Source organism: Triturus cristatus, chromosome 6 (genome assembly GCF_964204655.1).
Source record: "Triturus cristatus chromosome 6, aTriCri1.1, whole genome shotgun sequence".
Classification (NCBI taxonomy): Eukaryota; Metazoa; Chordata; class Amphibia; order Caudata; family Salamandridae; genus Triturus; species Triturus cristatus.
The window spans coordinates 1,679,183,650-1,679,206,296 of record NC_140589.1 but is presented as its reverse complement, the minus strand read 5'-3'; the positions used below and the strand labels follow the sequence as shown (position 1 = coordinate 1,679,206,296).

The window sequence follows — 22,647 nt, the reverse complement described above, 5'->3', positions numbered from 1 at the left end:
GTCCAGGTGCTACCAACCAGGGACGCTGGGGAATGCCCTATGGATCAGCTGGTCCAACAGCTTTCTCTACGCCTTTCCACCCATTCCCCTGATCCCGGCGGTGCTGATCAAGCTGTCGCAATCCAGAGCCAGAATGATCCTGATTGCTCCGGAGTGGCCGAGGCAATGGTGGTTCACCGACCTTCTTCACCGGTCTGTTCTGCCACACAGACGCCTGCCGTGTCGGCCGGACCTTCTCACGAAGTTCGGAGGACAGATGGTTCACCCCAATCTCTCGTCCTTGAGTTTGGCAGCATGGCTCCTGAGCTAGTACAGTATGGACACTTGAACCTACCTCAGGACTGTATGGAGATCTTGAAAGAGGCGAAGAGACCGTCTACGAGGACTTCTTACGCATATAAGTGGAAGAGATTCTGCTTATGGTGCAAGGCAAAGGACTTTGACCCTACATCCTGTAAAGAAGATGTTATTTTGCCTTATCTGCTGCAGTTAGCTCAATCTGGGCTTAATTTTCAGTCTATTAAGGTTCATCTCGCAGCTCTGACTGCGTATAGGAAGGGCCCTTCTCAAACCTCATTTTTTCAAATCCCTGTGATTAAGGATTTTTTGGAGGGTTTGCGTAAGGTGTTTCTCCCTGTTAGAAGACCTTCTCCATCATGGGAATTGAATGTGGTGTTATCTAGATTGATGAGGGAGCCTTTTGAGCCTATCCATAAGGCTTCGTTGCAGCATTTGTCTTGGAAGGCTGCCTTCCTTGTGGCCATTACATCGGCCAGGAGGGTTAGTGAGATTCAGGCTCTGTGTTGTCAAGAGCCGTATACTGTTTTCCATGCTTCTAAAGTAGTGATACGTACCCATCCTAAATTTTTGCCTAAGGTGATATCAGATTTCCATGTAAATCAGATGATAACTTTGCCTACGTTTTTTCAGCATCCTTCCTCTCCGGCGGAGAGGTCTCTGCATTCACTTGATGTACGTAGGGTGTTGAAATTCTACCTGGATAAGACAAAAGATATCCGCAGGTCGGATCAACTGTTTGTTAATTATGGTTCGGTAAGAACTGGTTTAGCTACCTCAAAGCAGTCCATTTCCAGATGGATTGTTTCCTGTATTCAGCTTTGTTACCAAAAAGCTAATAAAACATTGGGGGGTAAGCCTACGGCACATTCGACTAGAGGCAAGGCTGCTACTACCGCTTTGCTTAGGAATGTTCCCATTGCGGACATTTGTAAGGCTGCCACCTGGAAGTCAGTCCATACGTTTACAAAGCATTACTGCCTGGATTCTGATGCTAGGGCAGATGCGCAGGTTGGACAGGCTTCGCTGAGGAATTTGTTTGCACAGTGATTTGTTGGTGGTTGGACTTACTCCACCGCTGCTTGTTGGTTGGGATGGGCTTGCCATTCTATTCATAGATTATGACTATACACAGAGATCCCCTACTACAGAAGGAGTAGTTTCTTACCTGTAACTCCAGTTCTGTAGTAGGGGTATCTCTGTTATAGTCATAAGCGACCCTCCCTCCTCCCCGGTGGAGTAACCTGACAGTATCAGGCCTGTTGTTATACACCTTCAAAAAGAACTGAAAGTAACTTGTTTTGGCTGTGCATCCTGGGATACCGGGGGTCTCTGGAGAGTTTCTTAAAGGCACGGTATCCCTTTAGCAGACACATAATGACAGCCTATAGGGCTTGTCTGTCCACCCCTTCCTCTCTATTGTTTAAAGGGATTTTGGTGAAGGGAGTGTGTGATAATAAAGGAACATGTCAGATGTGAATAAAAATGACATTTCAACTTTATTTTGGCTTTTGTGTTCACTTCAGAGGAAGTGCTGGCCAGTGCAGCCTTGTTGTGATTAGGCTGTATTATTTTGTCTGTCTCTTAAGTGTCTTTGCAGGTTTGCAAATGCGGGACAGCTTAAGAGATATTTTTATTTTTTATTTTTTTTTTGAAACCGTTTATTACAAGTCTCAAGAATATACAAGTATGGGCCTACAACCTTCCGGCCGGCCGCTAGCATTGACAGGAGCATACGACATACATTTATAAAACACGTGGTGTTGCGGAGGAGCATGCTCAGGAGGTAACAACGTCAAAAGCCACATCAGCCAGACCCCACTATACGGTTTCATTTTAAATTAAGAACAACAAGAAAAACCACACCCACAAGGCAACCCACAATCGGAAATAGCAGCACGTGCTCCCCTAGAGGGGGGATCCCAACTATCCACAGGAGTCTAAAGAGGGGGAAGAGAGCAGAGCGAGGACTGGGGGAACCCAATGCCCGGTACCGGGGGAATGAGTCGGCTAAGGGGACGGGGCTGGCGAGGTATCAGGCAGCAACGGTGGTGCACAGATACCCCCGCGGTAGGCGTTCCAGGGGCCCCATACTTTCACCCATGTCCCAGGCTTACCCCTCGCCACATACACCACCTTTTCTCGAAACATGCACCAGTCCATGTGTTCTTTCCAGGCCGAGACCGTCGGGGGCCTCTGGGATCCCCACAGTTGAGCAATATCACGCTTGGCTATCATATATCCCAGAGTCACCCACCACGTCTGCGGCGCCGAGTAATCAGTCGGTTCCCACACATTCAACAGGCATCTCCTCGCTTCAGGCAACAGCGCCACATGCGTAACCAGTCGCAGCACCTCATGTACACCACGCCAGAACCCTTCCACCTCCGGGCACTCCCACAAAATATGCAGAAAGGTCCCCAAAGCACCACACCCACGCTTACACAACCCATCTTCAGCATAGCCCATACGCAGAAGCTTTGGCCCCGTCATGTAGACCCGGTGGAGTATCTTGAGCTGGACGAAGCGAAGGCGAGCCGGTATGGCCACCTCCTTCGGGGAGGCCACCGCGGAGGTCCAGTCCTCGTCGTCCAACTCCAGCCCGTCGGCAACCCAAGCCGCACGAAGGGCAGTCAACAGGCCCGAGCGGTCGTTAATCAGCTTTTTGTATATCAGTGAGATCGTGCTGTCCGGGACGTGCCCATCCAGCATTCTATCCTCCAGGGGGGAATATTCAACTTCCGAAAAGACGGAGCCCAGCGCATGACGGACCTGCAAATACCGAAAGTATTCACTGCCCTGCAACTGAAATTCCGTCTGCAGCATCTCGAACGTTTTAAATCCTCCCCTCGTCCAGAGATCCCCCACTTTACTAATGCCTATTATGTCCCACTTCTCAAAGCCCTTAGAGGTCCACAGGGAGCCCAACCGCTCAGACGCGTATAGTGGTGACGCCCGGGTCAAACGGTCCTTCCACCCCATAGCTGCATTGGCCGCGTGCCACACTTGCACCATGACACGCCTGGGGCCCGTCAGACGAGCGTCGGGCGCGCTAGAATAGAGCGCTCGATTGTAGTCGCCACCTGGCAGGAGCATCTTGTCCATTTCGAATGCCGGGTTTAAGGCGGGCCCGTATAGGCCATGGTTAATTGCAGCTAGCTGGGAGGCCCAATAGTACCGTTTAATATCCGGGAGGGCAATCCCCCCGTCATACCATGGGAGCGTCAACTTCGCCAGGGCAATACGCGGCCTCCCGTCCCAGAACAGGCGGCGTTGCAGACTCTCCACCTCACGGAAGTAGCGCGCCGGGACTAAGTCCATAGTGTTCTGCAAAGCGTACAGGAAGCGTGGCAACGACATCATCTTGAACAATGCCGCCCGGCCGAGCGGCGAAAGCGGCAGGCGCCGCCAGCGTGCGACGTCCTCCTTCAGGCGCTGGAGGGGGGGAAGCAAGTTCCGTTCGTAGCGGGCCTCTGAAGACACCCAGCTACCTGAACCCCCGCGAGGCGATCTGAATCGGACAGCCCCGCGGGAGGATGGGAGCCTCCCCAGAGAGCACATACACACATGATTTAGCCCAGTTGATGACAAGGCCGGAGTTGCGACCGAATGAATGTAAAACATCAACCAGTACTATTAGTGATTTACGTGGGGAGGCTAGGTACAAGAGGATGTCATCAGCGTATAGGGACACGCGGTCCTCATACTCGGGGGTCCAGCGGAGACCACGGATAGAGGGATGCCACCGCAGCCACTCCGCCAGGGGCTCCAAGGCAAGCGCAAACAGGAGCAGCGACAAGGGGTAGCCCTGTCGCGTGCCCCGGCCCAGCTCGAACGGGGCCGATACTCTTCCGTTCACCACCACCTGCGCCAATGGGCCCGAATACAACAATTTGACCCAACTGATGAACCCTGGGCCAAATCCAAACTTCGCAAGCATCGCCCAGATGTATGGCCACTCAAGCGTATCAAACGCCATGGTGGCGTCTAAGGACGCCAAAATGGCCGGTTCCCGTATGAATGGGACACGTGCGAGCACCCCATGCAAACGCCGCAGGTTAAGGGCTGTGTTGCGATGGGGAATAAAGCCGGACTGGTCCTGATGAACCAGATCGCCCACCACGCCGACCAGCCGATTGGCCAGTACCTTGGCGAGAATTTTGGGCTCCGCATTCAGTAGCGAGATAGGCCGATAGGATGTAACCCGGTCCCGAGGTCTCCCTTCCTTGTGGATCACCACGATTGTAGCCAGACGCTGGTCCAGCGGGAGGGAGCCCAGCGAGTGGGCCGCCAGGAACATTGCACGGAGGTGGGGCGCCAGTGTATCCGGTCGCAACTTGTACAACTCGATAGGGATACCATTCGGGCCCATGGCCTTGCCAGAAGCGACCGAGCGTATGGCGAGGGCGATTTCGTCGGAGGTGGGAGCGGCGTCCAGCGACACCCTGTCCTCCCCGGAAAGGGACGGCAGCGCGATATCCCTGAGCAGGGCACGGGAATCCTCTTCAGAGCAGGAAGAGACCGGGGAATACACCTCGCGGAAATAATCCGCGAAACAGGAGACAATTTCTTCTGGCTCAGTTACACACACACCATCCGTTTTCTCAATCAGCGGGACCACACGATTCGCTCTCTCCTTTTTGTCCAACCACGCTATCAGTTTACCAGCCTTATCACCCACATCATACAGTCGCCCCTGTTGCTCTCTACTGAGGCCCCTGGCCGCCTCCGTGACGAGGGCCCTATGGGCCGCTTGCTTGAGTTGGAGGACATGTAGTGCAGCATCCGTCACCCCACCTTCTAGATTACCCTCCAACTCGGCTATTTCAGCCTCCACCCGGGTCACCTCCTCCCGCTCGCGCCTCCGGGCGTGGGAAATAAGGGATAGGGCCTCCCCTCTGAGTACTGTCTTGAAGGCCTCCCACAGGGAGATAGCCGAAGGCACGGACCCCACATTCTCATCAAAATATCGCTGCAGGGATTTAATCAAGTCAGCGCGAATGGTGGGGTCGCGCAGGTACCAGGAATTGATTGGGACTACCCTACCCTCACCCCTCGGAAAGACATCGAAATGTAACAGGAGCGGGGAGTGATCCGAGATACCCCGTGCCAAATGGCGCACCTCTCCCACCCTCCCGACATAGGCCGCCGGGACAAGGACATAATCAAGCCGTGAGAGACTACCATGGGCCCCCGAGTGGAAAGTGTACTGCAGCTGCGTGGGATGTTTTAAGCGCCAGCAGTCCACCAATCCCAGTGTATCCAAGAGGCCGGATAGCCACGCCTGTGCCTGGGGGAGGTCCCTAGGGGGGTGACGATCCACAGTCCCAGAAACCACCGCATTGAAATCCCCCCCCACCACCAGAAGCCCCCCCGGAAGGCCAAGGAGGAGGCGCCCCAGGTCTGCAAAGGTGGTCGACTGCAGCCCCGGTGGGACGTATACTGACACTAAGACAACCACTTTGCCCTCCATTCTCCCCACCAAGACAGTGTAACGTCCCCTATCATCGTGGAGCACCTCATCAATTTCCAACGGGAGCGAGTTCTTTACCATGATGCCCACACCCCTTGAGCCTGACGTGAAGCCCGAGTGGGCCACTAGGCGGTAGCCACGCCGATTCATGGCACAGAAGGAATTGCCAATAAGGTGTGTCTCCTGCAGAAAGACTACATCGGGCGAGAGTCGCTTCAAAAACTGCAGGACCACACCTCGTTTGATCCTGTCCCCCAGTCCATTAACGTTCCAAGACAACAAAGTTAATTCCCTACCCCCCATCATACACAGAAGCCATCATTCGTCCCCCCCGAGAGCACCTTAGAACCAACACAAAAATAAGTTTGCCTTGTGATAAAAACGAACAACACCCCAACAGAACTCCCCCCTCCCTGCACCCCTGCATGAGCCCAAACAGCCCCCCCAACGTGCAGTGTGCCCGTCGCCCCATAGATAGTTAAACTAACTAGACCCCCAGAGGAGGAGGGAGTACCCCCAAGAGACCCTACACAACCTCCATAGGAGGGGAACTTACACGAACAGACGCATGGTCAAAAGTGGCATCATTTTCGTCCCGAGCGAGGCCTAACATTAGTCCCTCAGTCCTGATCCGGCGAGCCCTCTCCCCCCACCGCTCCCCCTCCCCCCCTCCCCCCCGATCCCGATCCCCAGACAGAGTATCCAGCCAGTCCCCGGCCGCTTCGGGACGATCAAAAAAGTGCGTGCGACCATCCACCTCCACTCGCAGCTTAGCTGGGAAAAGCATGGCGTATTTGAGGTTTAGGTCCCGAAGACGGCGTTTGACACCGAGGAAGCTCAGTCTCTGCTTCTGGACCGCTGGGGTGAAATCAGGATAAAAATTAACGTCCATATTTTCAAGTCTAACCGGTCCCTGCAGTCTGGAGGATTGCAGGATAGCGTCTCTGTCACGAAAATTGAAAATCCGGGCAATGAGAGGTCTCGGAGGGGCTCCGACCTTAGGCCTTCCCCCGGGAACCCTGTGGGCCCTCTCCACAGCGAAAAATTTACTCAGCCCCCGTGGCTGGAGATGGGTAACAATCAGGTCTTCCACGAAGAGGTCCGCCGCCGCCTCCTCACGTCCCTCAGGCACCCCGATGATGCGGATGTTGTTCCTCCGGGCCCGACTCTCGGAGTCCTCCAGGCGGCGATCCATCAGCGCACTCGCCTGACTAAGCCGGCGCACCTCCGTTTGTAGGGCCGCCACATCTGTCGTAAGGCCCGATGCGGTGTGGGCCAAAGAATCGACTCGGTCGTTGGTTTTGGAAAGATCGGCCCTTACCAGGCCAACATCCACGAGGACCGAGTCGATCTTCTGCGCCAGTGTATAGAAACGCTGGCCCACCGAGGCCTTCATCTCGGCGATGGCGCCCATGACATCCCGCAGAGTCAGATCCGTGGGCAGATCGGGGGCATCAGTAGGGCCCTCAGGGGACCTGCGTGGCACCTCGGGAGATCCCTTCTGGAGGGTATAGCGGTCCATGCTGTTGGACTGATGGACTGCGCCACGCCGGGTCGATTTTATCTTTGCCCGGTCACCATCTTGTTTCGTGGCCATGGTCCCAGTCTCCCGGTCGCACCAGCCACGTCGTGAAGGGCAGGCAAGCCGGTTCACGGGCTCCGGGGGGGGGCCACCTCAGATCTGCGGGGTGGATCACAGCCGGCGGGCAGGCAGGGTCTCCCAGCGAGGCCACACCAACACACAAAGCCCCGCGACCCAACCTCGCAGAGACAGCAAGGGGGGTGCGAAAGCGAAAGTGCGGGGTACGCGAGTCGCCAAGCCCTGCCTGCCGCTGTTGTTCACTTTGTCACTGGATCGCCCCACAGCTCAAATCCGGGGTTCGGCGAGGAGAAGGCCGCAAACCTCAATCGGTGCTCACGCCGGTGTCCGAGGTCCGATTTGGAAGCGGGAAACGGGTGCCACCTCAGCTCAGGCTCACCAACACAGTCCCCTCATCTGGGACAGGATAATTTCAGGATAGTCGTAGGAGGTCGCGGAGGTCCTCGGGAGCCTCGCACCTACGCGGCCATCTTGGTTGCGCGCTAGGCTCCTCCCCCCTTAAGAGATATTTTTGATTGCTCCGGGGTCCCCGCACATGGGCGGGGATTATTCATAGATTATGACTATAACAGAGATACCCCTACTACAGAACTGGAGTTACAGGTAAGAAACTACTCCTTATTTATATGGTATATGAGAGGGAGCCGTTGTAGCACACAAGGTGCCCTGCACTGTTTAGCAAACGCGCTTTTACCTTTTACCTTAAGAGATAATAAGGAGTCTGAACTGCTACAGTGAAGCAGCCCTAAGCAGGGAACACGCTCTAAAGCCTGTAGGGCAGTCCAGTCCATCTGAGGCCACATTATGCAGAGGGCGCTCTGCCTCTGTTGGCACTGCCACGCATTAGTAAAGGGCAAAGTGGTGGTTTGATGCAACCTCTGTCTTTTATAGTGCAGATTTTGAGCGGGGGGTAGTGATACCCATGCAGGCAGCTGCACTCGCCTGCAAGGGAATGTTTGAGGGTCCATGGGTCCCTCTTTCCCCCCCCTTTCAGAGAGCTCCCTTGGAAGGGGGTGGAAGGCGTTCCACATCTTGTGGTGCACAGTCAGTGCACCTCCTGGTGGTCTCTTTGCTTATGCGCCCGCATCCATAATACAGCGCAGGCACAGAGGTAAAGTGGTCACCCTGGTGCTCTATGTGCACTGGTGCTATCAGTATTACTGGAGGACTGCGCCACCTTCTGTCGTACTACAGTACTCAAGGGGCGCAGAAAACTGGTGCACAGGTTCCTTGTTACCCCGACGCACATTATGTATGTAATAGGGGCCCTGGTGATCACCTGATTGAGTCAGTTTGCTCTTCATCTAGCAACTGTACCTTGTCATACAGAGGCCGCCAATATTTAGCACCCAGGCAGGCAGCAGGCAAAAGGATTTTTAAAGAGATCTCTGCCGAGACTTAGTCAGTCTCTGGAAAAGATAAATCGTCTAATGCAAATTTTAATTTACACTTTTTGCTTATGATATATTTAGCTGTGGGTGACTGCATAGTAAGTCCTGAATAATAAGAAATTGTTCTTACTCACCATGTGCACATCTTAATTTTTTTATTTCATTTTTATCTAGAGTGCTCTTCGAAAGGCCTACAATGGGTAATAGACACCACAATTGGTTACCCCAATGCTGACCCAATGGACATCCAAACGTGGATTCTTGGCTACAGGCAACCAATGGTGACGCATGTATATTACAGGTAGGACACCCACCATCTTTGTCTGTCACCAATGTGGAGCATCTCGCACGGTATTACATCATTATGTCCGACTTCAACCCTTTGTGTTTCCATCAGCTGTTGCTCTTGTTCTTCAGTTGGGTATTATAACTATTTGTTTTCAATACAATGTGAACATAAACATTAATTACTGGGCAAATGGGATATTCAGAAAGTACGAATGATATTTGCTGTTGAAAAGCGTTATGCACTGTGACATGGTATTTGAATTTTTGTTTGCTGGTTGTACATTTCTCACACTTTATGGAGTGCTATTTTAAGGGTTGTATGTCAGAATGGGGTGTAGAAATATTTTCTGGCATAAATATTGTGTCCTAAATATAGTTTCCAAAAATATAATGCCGTTAGGTGTACATAACATTTTATAAAGGTCCAAAAAGTTGATATTTTCGCAAACGATATTTAGGACATATTTGTGTCAGACGATATATGGAAATTATATTTTGGTGCCATTACATGTTTAGATGCAGTTGATCTGTTTATGAAAATGTAGGGACGCTCACCATTTTTTTATTGTTTAGTTTGAAACTTTTGCAATATTTTATAACATTCAGAACACACACTAATATAAATGTACAACTTCTGAAAAAAATAATCAAGGGTACTTAACCATTTGGACAAGTAGTGTGCATTGCTTCAAAAGATCACAACAATTAAACAAAGGTTTAAAGGCTTCTGATAAGGAGAAGGCAAATTGCTCTTCTTCAGGTTTTTTTTCCATGCCTTTCAAATAATTCCCCCCCACCCCCCATGTCTTGAACATTGGTTTAAAGGCTGTTGATAAGGAGAAGCCACATTGCTCTTCAGGGTATATTTTCATACGTTTCAATTCATTCCTAGAGGCTTGGATCACAAAATGTCAAACATTGAACACTGCAGTACAATGTGCAACACTGTGTAGAATCTTCCATGTTGTGGAACAGGCTGGTATTTCTTTACCACCTAAGCAGACGTGAGGCTCTCCTATCTATAACTGCAGTATGTCAGCGAAGGGTGGGATCGCAGCTTTTCTGCCACTTGAGATTGAGACCATACCTTCAAGACAGTTTAATACGTTTCTTAAATAAATTTACAGACCTGCCGGATTAAAACAGACGCTTTTAGACATCCGTTTCTTCTTTTCCTTCAGTGACTAAGAACCTCTGGACTTGGTCTGCCCCTCTGTTAGAAACGTTTTCCACACTGGTTCAGTTTGTTTTTGTCTGTTAGGAGTGCATGGGTTATAGACTCTGGCCCTTGTGTTTCTTGTGACTCTAGGACCTGCATTGTAAGCACTGGAACAAACATTTCTGCCTTTTAGCCTATCTGGCGCCATGTCAAGTATTAATGTAGTCTGAGGTTCAACAAGTGCTTCCCCTGTAGAGTACAATCCGTGGTGCTAGTATAGCCAGCTCCAACAGTGCTGTTAAAAAAGGGTCTGGTTTGCCTTGGATGCTTATATCCACTTTTAGGATAATGTGTACTGTTTGGACTCCCTCGACAGAGGAAAGGCAGGAAAGTTTGTTTACTGGCCTTTCTTTCCATCGCTCAGCTTATCCATCCAAGCTGGCTGCCAGCGGCTACATACCCTTGACCCTACAGTGTATTTGGGTTCCCTATCTTTAATCTCCCACAATTTACACAATGAAGTGCAGTGTTCACTTTGCATTCATTGCAGAGGCAGGTATGTAACACAGTAATAAAACATAATTCCTCATCCATTGACGCAAGCTTTGCACATCAGCCCTCAGCTGAAGTGGGTGATCGTCCATTCGCCTTTCCACCCAGTTTCAAAGCCCCTCGATGTCAAGGACTGGTTGCAGCATAATCAGTTGTCAAGTGACTGTCTTCCCATACTCTTGGACTTAATAGGGGGATCCTGTGTGTACAAACCAATCTACCAAATTGTAGATCATGCTTAGACTGCAGGAAAAAATAGCAGTGCATGTGTTTGTAATAGGTAACCTCCGTGTACCAGTCGTGAGTGTTTACTTGTTCCCGCCTCTGTCCTGTCTTAAACCCATTTTGAAGAGTCATCACTAGAACCTTAATAACTTTACACACATGATATCCAAGACAAAGATCTGTTCTTATTTCTTCTTATATTGGGGGATTGTAAAGATATCCATTGTTTGTGAACTAATATTGATCAAACGAAGACAAAAACCCAAAACCACTCAGTGATATTTGGTGAAGTAAGAAAATATGCATATACAGGTAGGTAATTAATTAATGCATATAATAAACCGGATTTTTTTTAGCTTAGATTCCGGAGTTGTATGTCATAAATTACCATAAATAACCAATTTGTTTTAATTAATTTCTTTCAAGGGATTCCTCCTGGGGCGTATAGGGGTGTTGCTGCTTCAACCGTAATTACATCTGCCTTGATGAGAACTTCATGATTATTTTTTTTTAACAAAATCGATATTCGTCGACATAAACGTTTTTTTATTTTTGGAGGGTGCTAATTTGTCCTGGATAATGAGACCACACCTCGTCATTGATATTCCCTGCAGGAAGAATTCCAGTTAGTATGCCAATGAATCGCCTGATTTGTTCAGGGCACGCTGTGATTACAAGTTCGTCGCCACTGTTATTCCAGATTGACGCGTGTGTCACGTTGGCATACTAACTGAGACTAATTCATTTGCCTCGCTTATTTTTGATGCACGCCACGTGTAAATTACCAGTGGCTTGAAGAAGACTGGTCTCACACCACTCTGCTTCCCGGTGCACACCACCTATAACTTTCCTGATCTATTCAATATTTGCACTGACAGCTCCTGCAAGGATAACTAGCATACCTCGATCCAGCCTTCAAAACCGACATCCCTCCTCCTTGGAGGTGATACTCCCCATGTGGCTATGAATATGGCACTTCTCTGGCTTGATACACCCCATGTTGATGTTGACTCGTATTTCCTAGAGAGACCGATCCTGTCTTCCCTCCCTGGTGACCAGCAGCGCTGGTCCAGAACCAGGCTTGGATTTCTTTCAGGCAGCAATCATCCTCCTTGTGTCACCCATGTCCTTATGATGACCTCTGGTCATGAAGGTCGAAACGCCGTTGACTTGTACCAGCTAAATTGGGATCTCCAATTATGACATGATTTCGCAGTATTTATTTTGTATTGAAATCTCGTGCATAATAATTTTCCAAAATAGTCCTATATGCAGTTTTACTATTTCATTCATGTTTAATTTACGCCGCTTAAATTTTTCTTCACGAGCAAATGTCTTCACCTTGCACTTAGTACACATTCTAAAAGCATGGTTGATGCTGCATTATAACCCTCAAAGCATAACTCTGCCTCTGTTGATAATATATACTGCATTTAACCAAAAGTTGGTACTACTTGTTTTTGTTTCTTTTGCAATTAATTTACTCTTAAAATTGTGCCCTTCTATTGACTCTCCTTGAGACATTGTTACATGATACTATATTTACCCAGGTGTCAACTGGGGTTTCTGGTCTCTCCTGTGGTTTGTAATATTGTGGTGTCTTCCTTTAGGCATAAGCCATAATACCAAAATGCAAGAAGCACCTAGCACATCAATTAGCAGCGAGGTGAATTGTCCACTGCTTACAATCTTTTTCTGTGGTGGGAATATTGCATCCTCTACCTGTAACTCAAAATATACACAGTTCTAGTAGATTTCCATTAATTGTCACACTTTATTGATGACGGTGTCATAATTTAATACTTGCATCCCTGCTGCATTGTCCACAGAAAAACGTCCATTATTTTATGGTGTACCTGTCTAAATGCCTTTTCAAAATACTAAATTCTAGGTTAATTTATTTGTCAAGTATCAAGTAAACACTAAAGTCTAACATGTAGCCAGGCTGCATGTGGGAGTAGGGGAGAGCAGTGGGCCTAATGGCTAGGGCGGTCGACCTCGAATCTGGGTTGCTGGGTGGAGTCTCAGCAATGATGCTGAACATCCTGTGATTCTGGGCAAATCACTTAATCTCCCCGTGCCTAACAAAAATGAATGTGTCCTAATGTAACGTAACTGGTGCAATGTAAAGCGCTATGATACCCGTTTCGGGTCAAGTTCGCGCTATATAAAACTGCAACAAAAAAAAAGAGGTCTTGCCTTCAGTCAACGCAAAATTCTGATTTCACTTACAGATTATATATGAAGATTAAAGATGCTGCAGTAGTGAACATAATGAACAATTAAACAATATTTTGTTGCTGATGAAGACTTTGAAACTCTGCACCCACAATATTTTCTGGTCGATATTTTGGCAAAATACTTACTCTAGACAAACTAAAAAAGGCATTGATAGAGAAACTAACCCTGTTCATTGATAACACAACACTATCATATTAATAGGTGCTAGTTGTACTATGATATGAAATATCAACACGTGTTTCACCTCAAAGAACATGTTACTTACTTTCAGTAGCTCTCTTTCTGGTGGATACTCTATCTAACCACAGATTCCTCACCTTTAAAATATTCCTCAGGTGCCAGAGTGGATCTGGAAGTTTACACAATAGCGTTGCCGTATGCCGCTAAATGTTGCCATGCCGGTCTGCGTTGGTCTCGTTCAGCATCGTAAGTGACATAGTGGAGCTGTATAATAGTGCCACTCCAGTGTGTCATCATCAGTTTTTCACTCGACTCTTTCCGCGTCCTCAGACGCGGTGGACAAAAAAGTTGTTGGTGCCAGTGTGCAGAAACTTTTTAGATGGTCAAAGAGGCCACTGTACAGAGCGGAGAGGTGGGAGGGTAGCATGGAATCTGTGGTTAGACAGAGTATCCACCAGAAAGAGGGTTTAGAAATATAAGTAAATTGTTCTTCTGGTGAATACTTCTATCTGTAGATTCCTCACCCTTAGAATAGATACCAAAGAAGTACCTCGCCAGGTGGGAGGGCCTGTGGAGTTGGCTCAGACCAAAAATTCCAACAGCACCCAATGGGAGAAATGCTCTTCCCGTCAGACCTACCTGTCTGAGCAGTAGTGGTTCGTGAATGTGTGCACTAACCCCCACGTCGCGGCCTGACAAATGTCAAGAACACAGTCCGCCTGCCAATGCAGTAGTAGCAGCAGCCTTAGCCCCTGTGGAGTGAGTACCTCCAGAGGTTGTTTGTTGGCCAGTGCGTAGCAAATCTTAATGCAGAACCCTATCCACCTTGACAAAATCTTTTAATGCACCTCCTTACCTTTCTTTGCCTGTCGGAACCTCACAAAAAGCTGATTGTCTACCTGATGGTCTATTGTGCAATCGATGTAAAAACATAAAGCTCTTTTGGGATACAGCTAGGGCCCTGAGGCAGAGGGTGATTGGTTGCCCAACATGAAAAGGAGTTACAATTTTGGGCAAAAAGGCTGCCCTGATCCTCCATAACAGTTTGCCTGGAAAAACTGATGAAGTAGGGCGTCTTTACCAAGAGGACCTGGAGTTCCCTCACAAGATGTGCTGTAGTGATTGATTTGAGGAGGACAGTTTTGAGAGTCAGAAGGCACAATAAGTAGCTGGGCTTTGACTTGATGTGGTGCACATGAGTAATATGAGGACCAATTTAAAGATCTCATTGTGGCATCGCAAATGGTTTGGGAGGGAACATGTGTGTCAAACATCTAATGAATCACATTACAATAGGTGATTTAAACAAGGACGGTTGGTCCAGTAAACAGAAGAAGGCTTAAAGGACCAACAAATAACCTTTAATGGTGGCCACAGCAAGACCTTGCTGAGCCTAAGACAAACAACAAAATATACAACAGTTTAGTGTTTAAGGGGTCTGTAATCGGACTCCACACCAGGCCACAAATTAGTCTCAGGGCCCTGCATAAACAGACTTTGTAGAGTGAGGCATAGTTGTGAGGATGGCCTCCACATCCTCGCATGGTAGATTGAATGTAGTCAATTGCCTGAATTCATGGCTTGGCAGATTGTGCAGGTTTGGGTGCAGAACCATGCACTGCTGCTGCAACAGAAAATTCTCCCATAGTGGTAGCCTGATCGTAAGACAGATGCTCGTACCCAGAGGTTCTTGATGCCACATTGTCCTGGACAGAGCCACTAGGATGACTTTGGCCCGGTGGTTCCTGATCTTCAGAACTCGAGGAAATAGAGAAAAGGAGCACTGGAGCCCCATTCATCACTTTAGCCTGAATGCATCGCCTAAAGCAGTGTTTCCCAAACTGTGGTCCGGGGACCCCCAGGGGTCCCTGACACTTTCCCAGGGGGTCCGCAGGCAGCAGTTTAAAAAGCACTGCACTTGCATAATTAGCAGTTTTCCAGAAACAATCAAAGTGTCAAGATAACACCAGTGATTAATGTGCCTGCTGAAGAGAGATGAGAGTTTTGTCCTGTGGCAGCTTTGAGTTAGCTAATGTAGCACAGAGGGTTAATATGCCTATTGCAAAGAACGTGTACTGTGCATTTTAAATAACAGTACTTTATGTGCATAGGCGAGTGGGTTACTGCTTTTGTCACAAAGATTATTTTGTTACTGTGCAGTACATAAGTGACAACCGTAATCTAGCACAGTGACCTATAAACTGTCATCAAAGAGCTGCTTGCAAACTGCATGGTACAAGTTAGTAACTTATGTTTTTTCCCTGTCTTTCATTATCCCGATGCTGCTAAAAAAGTTTATTAGGGTGGAAATACATTTTTATTGTTAAAGTCAATGCTAATCACTGTCTTATGTTCTTAATCCCTAGTTTTTTGTGCTTCTCCAGACCAAGCACTCTTTAAAAATGCCTACCAGTGTAAATGACATGTGAATCCTACACCTTGTAGTCCCCTTTGCCTTATGTAAAATTTTCTATAGACTGAATTACACTTATGATTAATTGTCTCTATATGTGTGTGATGTAAAGTGATAAACGTGTTGTAGACTGCACCGTTGTTTCCTAAATTTCTTTGGGGGGAGAGCCTCCCAAAGCCCGATTTGTAGTGGTCAGGTACACTCAATGCACTTGGTGTGCACCGTATGGGGACTGGTCTGAAAACATTTGCCAGGGCTGCTTTGGGTTTCCAGTCTGGCCCTGGCAGGAGTAGGAGCCTCGTACTGCGAAATAAAACCAACCATTTAAAAGTTAGTCACAGAGATGCGGCACCAACCTTCCCATTAAAATTTTATTTTTTTGCAAATTCTTTCAATATAAAATACTAAGGGGGATATTTACAAAAGAAGTGGTGGAGCGTGTCGTTAGCCTCTGTGGCTTAACGACACGTGCCGCCACTTCAGAAACGCAGGGCTGCACCATATTTACAAGAATATGGTGCAGCCCTACATTTTGCCCTGTGCTGGTGCTACACTTAGCAGTGTAGCGCCAATGCAGGCACCCTTGCAACACAGTGCAAGGGTGTCTGCGTGCAGGGGAAGATTGTTTATGTAAAGGAAGGGCCCCCCTTCCTGCACATAAACAATCTTGAAATGGGGTTTTGTCACTTGTATGTGTGCTGCTTAATGCAGCACACATGGAAGTTACAAAATGCCATTTTTTTCATGATTGTTTATATGCAGGAAGGGTGACCTTCCTGAACATAAACAATCCAATGCGTTTTGCTTTTTCCATGTGTGCTGCACAAGCCAGCACACATGGAAAAAGCAAAAATGAGGAGAAATAAAGCATTTCTCCTCGTTTCGCCAAGTTAAGACCTAGTTTTCCCTGGTGTTAATTTTGGCGCTGACTCCTATTTACGCTGCCCCTGTGAATAGGGGGCAGCATCAAAATCAATGGGTTTTACGGTGGAATGCCCACTGCAAAACCCACTACCCACCCCTTCACGCTAAGCATTGCGCGAAAGGGAGCCTTATTTACAAGGCAACGTTAAGCCATATTAAGTGGCTTACCGCTACCTTGTAAATAAGGCAAAGCCCCTATCGACACGCAAACATTGCAAAAAGTGGTTTTTCCATGGTGGTAGGGGTTTGTAAATATGCCCCTAAAATCCTTAGTATTTCGAATATTTGTTTTGTGTGCACCCATGTTAATTTTTTTCGAATTACTGTTTTAACGTTTGAAATTTAAATCATAAAAATTGCTTGGGGGTCCCTGACTTCCAGTGGTGACTCAGTGGGGTCCTCAGGAGTCAAAAGTTTGGGAACCACTGATCTAAACTAAACAAGACCAAAACAACAAAAATCCAACATAAAGATACTCATTAAAATGTCTTTAAAAAGGATGTCGCAAAAATAAACTTGTAGAAATCAAATAGCACCAACTGGAGCTATCACAACATCAGGACAGCACAAAATCCAAAGAACGGCCCCGCCCGAGAGGATCGCGGCGTCTGGCACGGAGTCACACAGACCCCCAAACAAACAGTACCTTGAAAACGATGTCGTTGACTATGCACGTCATTGAAGATGGCCGATGTCGGCTCTGGTGGTGATACGACGTCGACAAGTCTCTCGAATCACCGTCAGCGGTTATTGGCGCCGTGATAACAAGATGAAGGCGCTGGCGAAAACGGAGTCGATGCGAGTGCTGGCGTCAGTCATGGCCGATCACTGCCGGCGTCAGAGCTGCGGAGCAGGCCGGGCCCTACGTTGTACACTTTACGAGCGGCTCCCTGGGCCTCGGTGCAGGACGCGGCGTCACAGCGGTGCCGTCAAACAGATTTTCTTGCTTCTCTTGGGTTTCTTCCCATCAGCAGAAACAACTCACAGGGGCCCAACTCAGTTACATGCACCTTCTGGCAGGTCAGAACTCCCAGCAAGGAAGTTCAGGGGAGCTGGGAGTGAAGTAATTTTGTTCCTGGGACTTCAAAACAGGAGGCCAGCTCTTCTTCAGGCCCTTGGGGACTTTCTTTAAGCAGGGGACACAGCACACAGCAAAGTCCTTCTCATTTCTTTGGCAGAAACAGCAACTGCAGGCCAACCCCAGACACACAGCAAGGGCAGTACTTCTCCTCAGTTTCTTCAGCTCTTCTCTTCAGCAAAGGTTCTTCTTAATTCCATTAATAGTCTAAAGCAGTGGTTCCCAAACTTTTGACTCCTGAGGACCCCACTGAGTCACCACTGGAAGTCAGGGACCCCCAAGCAATTTTTATGATTTAAATTTCAAACGTTAAAACAGTAATTCGAAAAAAATTAACATGGGTGCACACAAAACAAATATTCGAAATACTAAGGATTTTAGGGGCATATTTACAAACCCCTACCACCATGGAAAAACCACTTTTTGCAATGTTTGCGTGTCGATAGGGGCTTTGCCTTATTTACAAGGTAGCGGTAAGCCACTTAATATGGCTTAACGTTGCCTTGTAAATAAGGCTCCCTTTCGCGCAATGCTTAGCGTGAAGGGGTGGGTAGTGGGTTTTGCAGTGGGCATTCCACCGTAAAACCCATTGATTTTGATGCTGCCCCCTATTCACAGGGGCAGCGTAAATAGGAGTCAGCGCCAAAATTAACACCAGGGAAAACTAGGTCTTAACTTGGCGAAACGAGGAGAAATGCTTTATTTCTCCTCATTTTTGCTTTTTCCATGTGTGCTGGCTTGTGCAGCACACATGGAAAAAGCAAAATGCATTGGATTGTTTATGTTCAGGAAGGTCACCCTTCCTGCATATAAACAATCATGAAAAAAATGGCATTTTGTAACTTCCATGTGTGCTGCATTAAGCAGCACACATACAAGTGACAAAACCCCATTTCAAGATTGTTTATGTGCAGGAAGGGGGGCCCTTCCTTTACATAAACAATCTTCCCCTGCACGCAGACACCCTTGCACTGTGTTGCAAGGGTGCCTGCATTGGCGCTACACTGCTAAGTGTAGCACCAGCACAGGGCAAAATGTAGGGCTGCACCATATTCTTGTAAATATGGTGCAGCCCTGCGTTTCTGAAGTGGCGGCACGTGTCGTTAAGCCACAGAGGCTAACGACACGCTCCACCACTTCTTTTGTAAATATCCCCCTTAGTATTTTATATTGAAAGAATTTGCAAAAAAATAAAATTTTAATGGGAAGGTTGGTGCCGCATCTCTGTGACTAACTTTTAAATGGTTGGTTTTATTTCGCAGTACGAGGCTCCTACTCCTGCCAGGGCCAGACTGGAAACCCAAAGCAGCCCTGGCAAATGTTTTCAGACCAGTCCCCATACGGTGCACACCAAGTGCATTGAGTGTACCTGACCACTACAAATCGGGCTTTGGGAGGCTCTCCCCCCAAAGAAATTTAGGAAACAACGGTGCAGTCTACAACACGTTTATCACTTTACATCACACACATATAGAGACAATTAATCATAAGTGTAATTCAGTCTATAGAAAATTTTACATAAGGCAAAGGGGACTACAAGGTGTAGGATTCACATGTCATTTACACTGGTAGGCATTTTTAAAGAGTGCTTGGTCTGGAGAAGCACAAAAAACTAGGGATTAAGAACATAAGACAGTGATTAGCATTGACTTTAACAATAAAAATGTATTTCCACCCTAATAAACTTTTTTAGCAGCATCGGGATAATGAAAGACAGGGAAAAAACATAAGTTACTAACTTGTACCATGCAGTTTGCAAGCAGCTCTTTGATGACAGTTTATAGGTCACTGTGCTAGATTACGGTTGTCACTTATGTACTGCACAGTAACAAAATAATCTTTGTGACAAAAGCAGTAACCCACTCGCCTATGCACATAAAGTACTGTTATTTAAAATGCACAGTACACGTTCTTTGCAATAGGCATATTAACCCTCTGTGCTACATTAGCTAACTCAAAGCTGCCACAGGACAAAACTCTCATCTCTCTTCAGCAGGCACATTAATCACTGGTGTTATCTTGACACTTTTATTGTTTCTGGAAAACTGCTAATTATGCAAGTGCAGTGCTTTTTAAACTGCTGCCTGCGGACCCCCTGGGAAAGTGTCAGAGACCCCTGGGGGTCCCCGGACCACAGTTTGGGAAACACTGGTCTAAAGTTCAGGGGTTTTAGGTCTGATACTTATACCCCAAAATGTCTTTGATCCCTTTGTGCAAGGGGCTATGAGCCCAGTCCAAACCAGTTCTGGGGGCACTCTGCCAGTTCACAACAAAATCCTTTGTCAGTGTTAGCCTTGATTTCAGACGCACCATAGGGGGACAGAGCCAGCGTTGTGAAAGGCAGGCACAGCCCTATTCAGGTACAGGTGCTACTCCTCCCACTACTCCAAATGCAGATCAGGTGTAATCAGCCTAGAGCTGGGTCTTGCAGGAAGTGTCAGGCACACTCCCCCCCCCCCCCCCCCCCCCCCCCCTCCTCCTACCCATGACTGTCTACTGGGAATGCACATCCACTCTCTCTCTCTCTCTCTCTGCCACACTGAAACCAGACAGTCAATCCACAAACCGGCAGAGGCACACAGAAAGGTTTAACAAGAAAATAGCCACTTTCTAAAGATGCTATTCTCAAACACAGAATTTAAAAACCATCCTCACTAAAAGGTGCGTTATTAAATTCTGAGTTCAGGGATTCCAGAGTCTATCTTACTCCTATGGGAAGATATGCTTGTAAAATGTTAGAGCATTCCCTATTCTGTCCTATGGGCAAGAAAGCCTTTCAATAGTGAAAAACGAAATTGGCAGTATTTCACTATCAGGACAGATTACACACACAAGTACATGTCCTACCTTTCACATACACTGCACCCTGCCCGGGGGGCACCTTAAGGAAAGGGAAGGGCCTGGCAAGTGGGTGCACTTGCCAGGTCGACATGGCAGTTAAAAACTGCGCACAGGCACTGCGCTGACTGGCCTGAGACCTCTTTTAGGTTACTGGTGTGGGTGGCACAATCAGTGCTACAAGCCCACTAGTAGCATTTGATTTACCAGCCCTGGCAGGCCCACTCAGTGCACCTTACTAGGGACCTACTGGTAAAACAAAAATGTCAATCATGGATAACCAATCACAATAACAATTTACACTGGGAGCACTTGCACCTTGACACTGATCAGCAGTGGCAATGTGCCCAAAGCATCTAAGGTAGAGGCAAAAAGTCAGGGAAAACCACGCCAAGGATGCCAGGTCTAACACACACTTTATTCAAGCAGTGCTTCTATTTGAAATTGTGTGGTAACTGCTTAGGAAAAGGGAGGTGAGGCATGCATGGTATCTATCTGATAAAACCAGGATGCATTGAGACTTAAAATGCATTATATGTCATTTTATATAACTTTTTGGGTACTGCTAACTTGTGCTATTAATATGTTGGTGGGGGGCACCAAAGGAGGAACTCCTACAGCAATTGTATATTTGTCTGGACTGCCCCTACCTGCCACCATCAACACGTTAATCTTTCGATTTTCCTTTTAGAAGAAACTTTAAACACACATTTGTCCATTGTCATTATTATGGCTGTAAAAGGACTTTCACTGATGGGTCTCGCCTGACCCAGCGCATGCACTGATCTGGCGAGACTTTTTGTGAGGGCTCAAAAAATGCTACCATGGCCAGCCTAGAGCTACAGTGCATGTGCGTGGGTGCGCGCTTAGGCGCAGAGGCTGGCAAACCTCGTCATGCTCATTAAGCGCCCGCGATCACTTTCACTTTCGCCCGCGATAACTTTCGCAGCGCCCATTTGTTGTTCTCATTCAAAGAACATCAAAGAACATGTTGTGTTAATGCTTTGCTGCACCCGTTTGACTTAGTGTGCTTTCTCTTTCCACAATCTCAATGTTTGTGTTCCTTTATTTTGAGATGCTTTTAGTATTACTGTTTTGTGACTTAAAGAACATTAAGGAAATGTTACTGTGAAACTGGACAACGTTCACAGTGTTTATTTCTGATTGCAGCGGCTGCTTCATGTCCGTTGCACCATTCAGGGAGTCCTTTCGTTTGCGCTTTCATGAGAACATGATGAGGAAGCTGGAAACTTTTGGCACATTCTCTTTAAAAGCACAGCATGTTGGCGACTGGTTAATCGATTAGACCTATGTAGCGCTTTAGATCTCAAAGCACTATGGTGGGTGCAACAGTTAAAACTCATGAAATATGGGGTGCAACTCACAAGGAGGGGGCAGGTTTGAGTGCACATTGGCTGCAATTGAACTCTTAGGATGATGGGCTGTGTGTATCCATTATCAGCGCTCAGTGTTCATTAAGTGATCTTGTTTGTTTTGTTGTTGTGTTAATGCTTTGCTGCGCCCGTTTGACTTACAACGTGCTTTCTCATTCCACAAACTCGATGTTTGTGTTCCTTTATTTTGAGATACTTTTAGTATTACTGTCACACACACAACCACACACGCAACCTCAACCCCACGCTCAACCACACGCTCAACCACACGCACAACCACACGCACAACCACATACAACCACACACACCACACACACAACACACAACCACAATCACACGTACAACCACACACACAACCACACACAACCACACAAACAACCACACACACAACCACCACACCCAACCACAACCACACACAACCACACAAACACACACCCACCCACACACCCACCCACCCACCCACCCACACACACAACCACACACACATACACAACCACACGAACCACACACACAACCACACACATAACCACACACACACAACCACACACACAACTGCACCCGCGCCCACAACTGCACCCGCGCCCACAACTGCAC

At 47.7% G+C, this 22,647-nt stretch overlaps 1 protein-coding gene across 1 annotated transcript in view; it reads left to right on the top strand.

The window, feature by feature from the left end:
* The window catches only part of LPGAT1 (lysophosphatidylglycerol acyltransferase 1), a 601,684-nt gene that overhangs the window by 455,032 nt on the left and 124,005 nt on the right, over positions 1-22,647 (top strand). Inside the window, exon 6 of the mRNA XM_085612858.1 lies at positions 8,936-9,062. Coding sequence (XP_085468984.1) covers positions 8,936-9,062 — 127 coding nt within the window. The remainder of the gene's footprint in view (positions 1-8,935; positions 9,063-22,647) is intronic.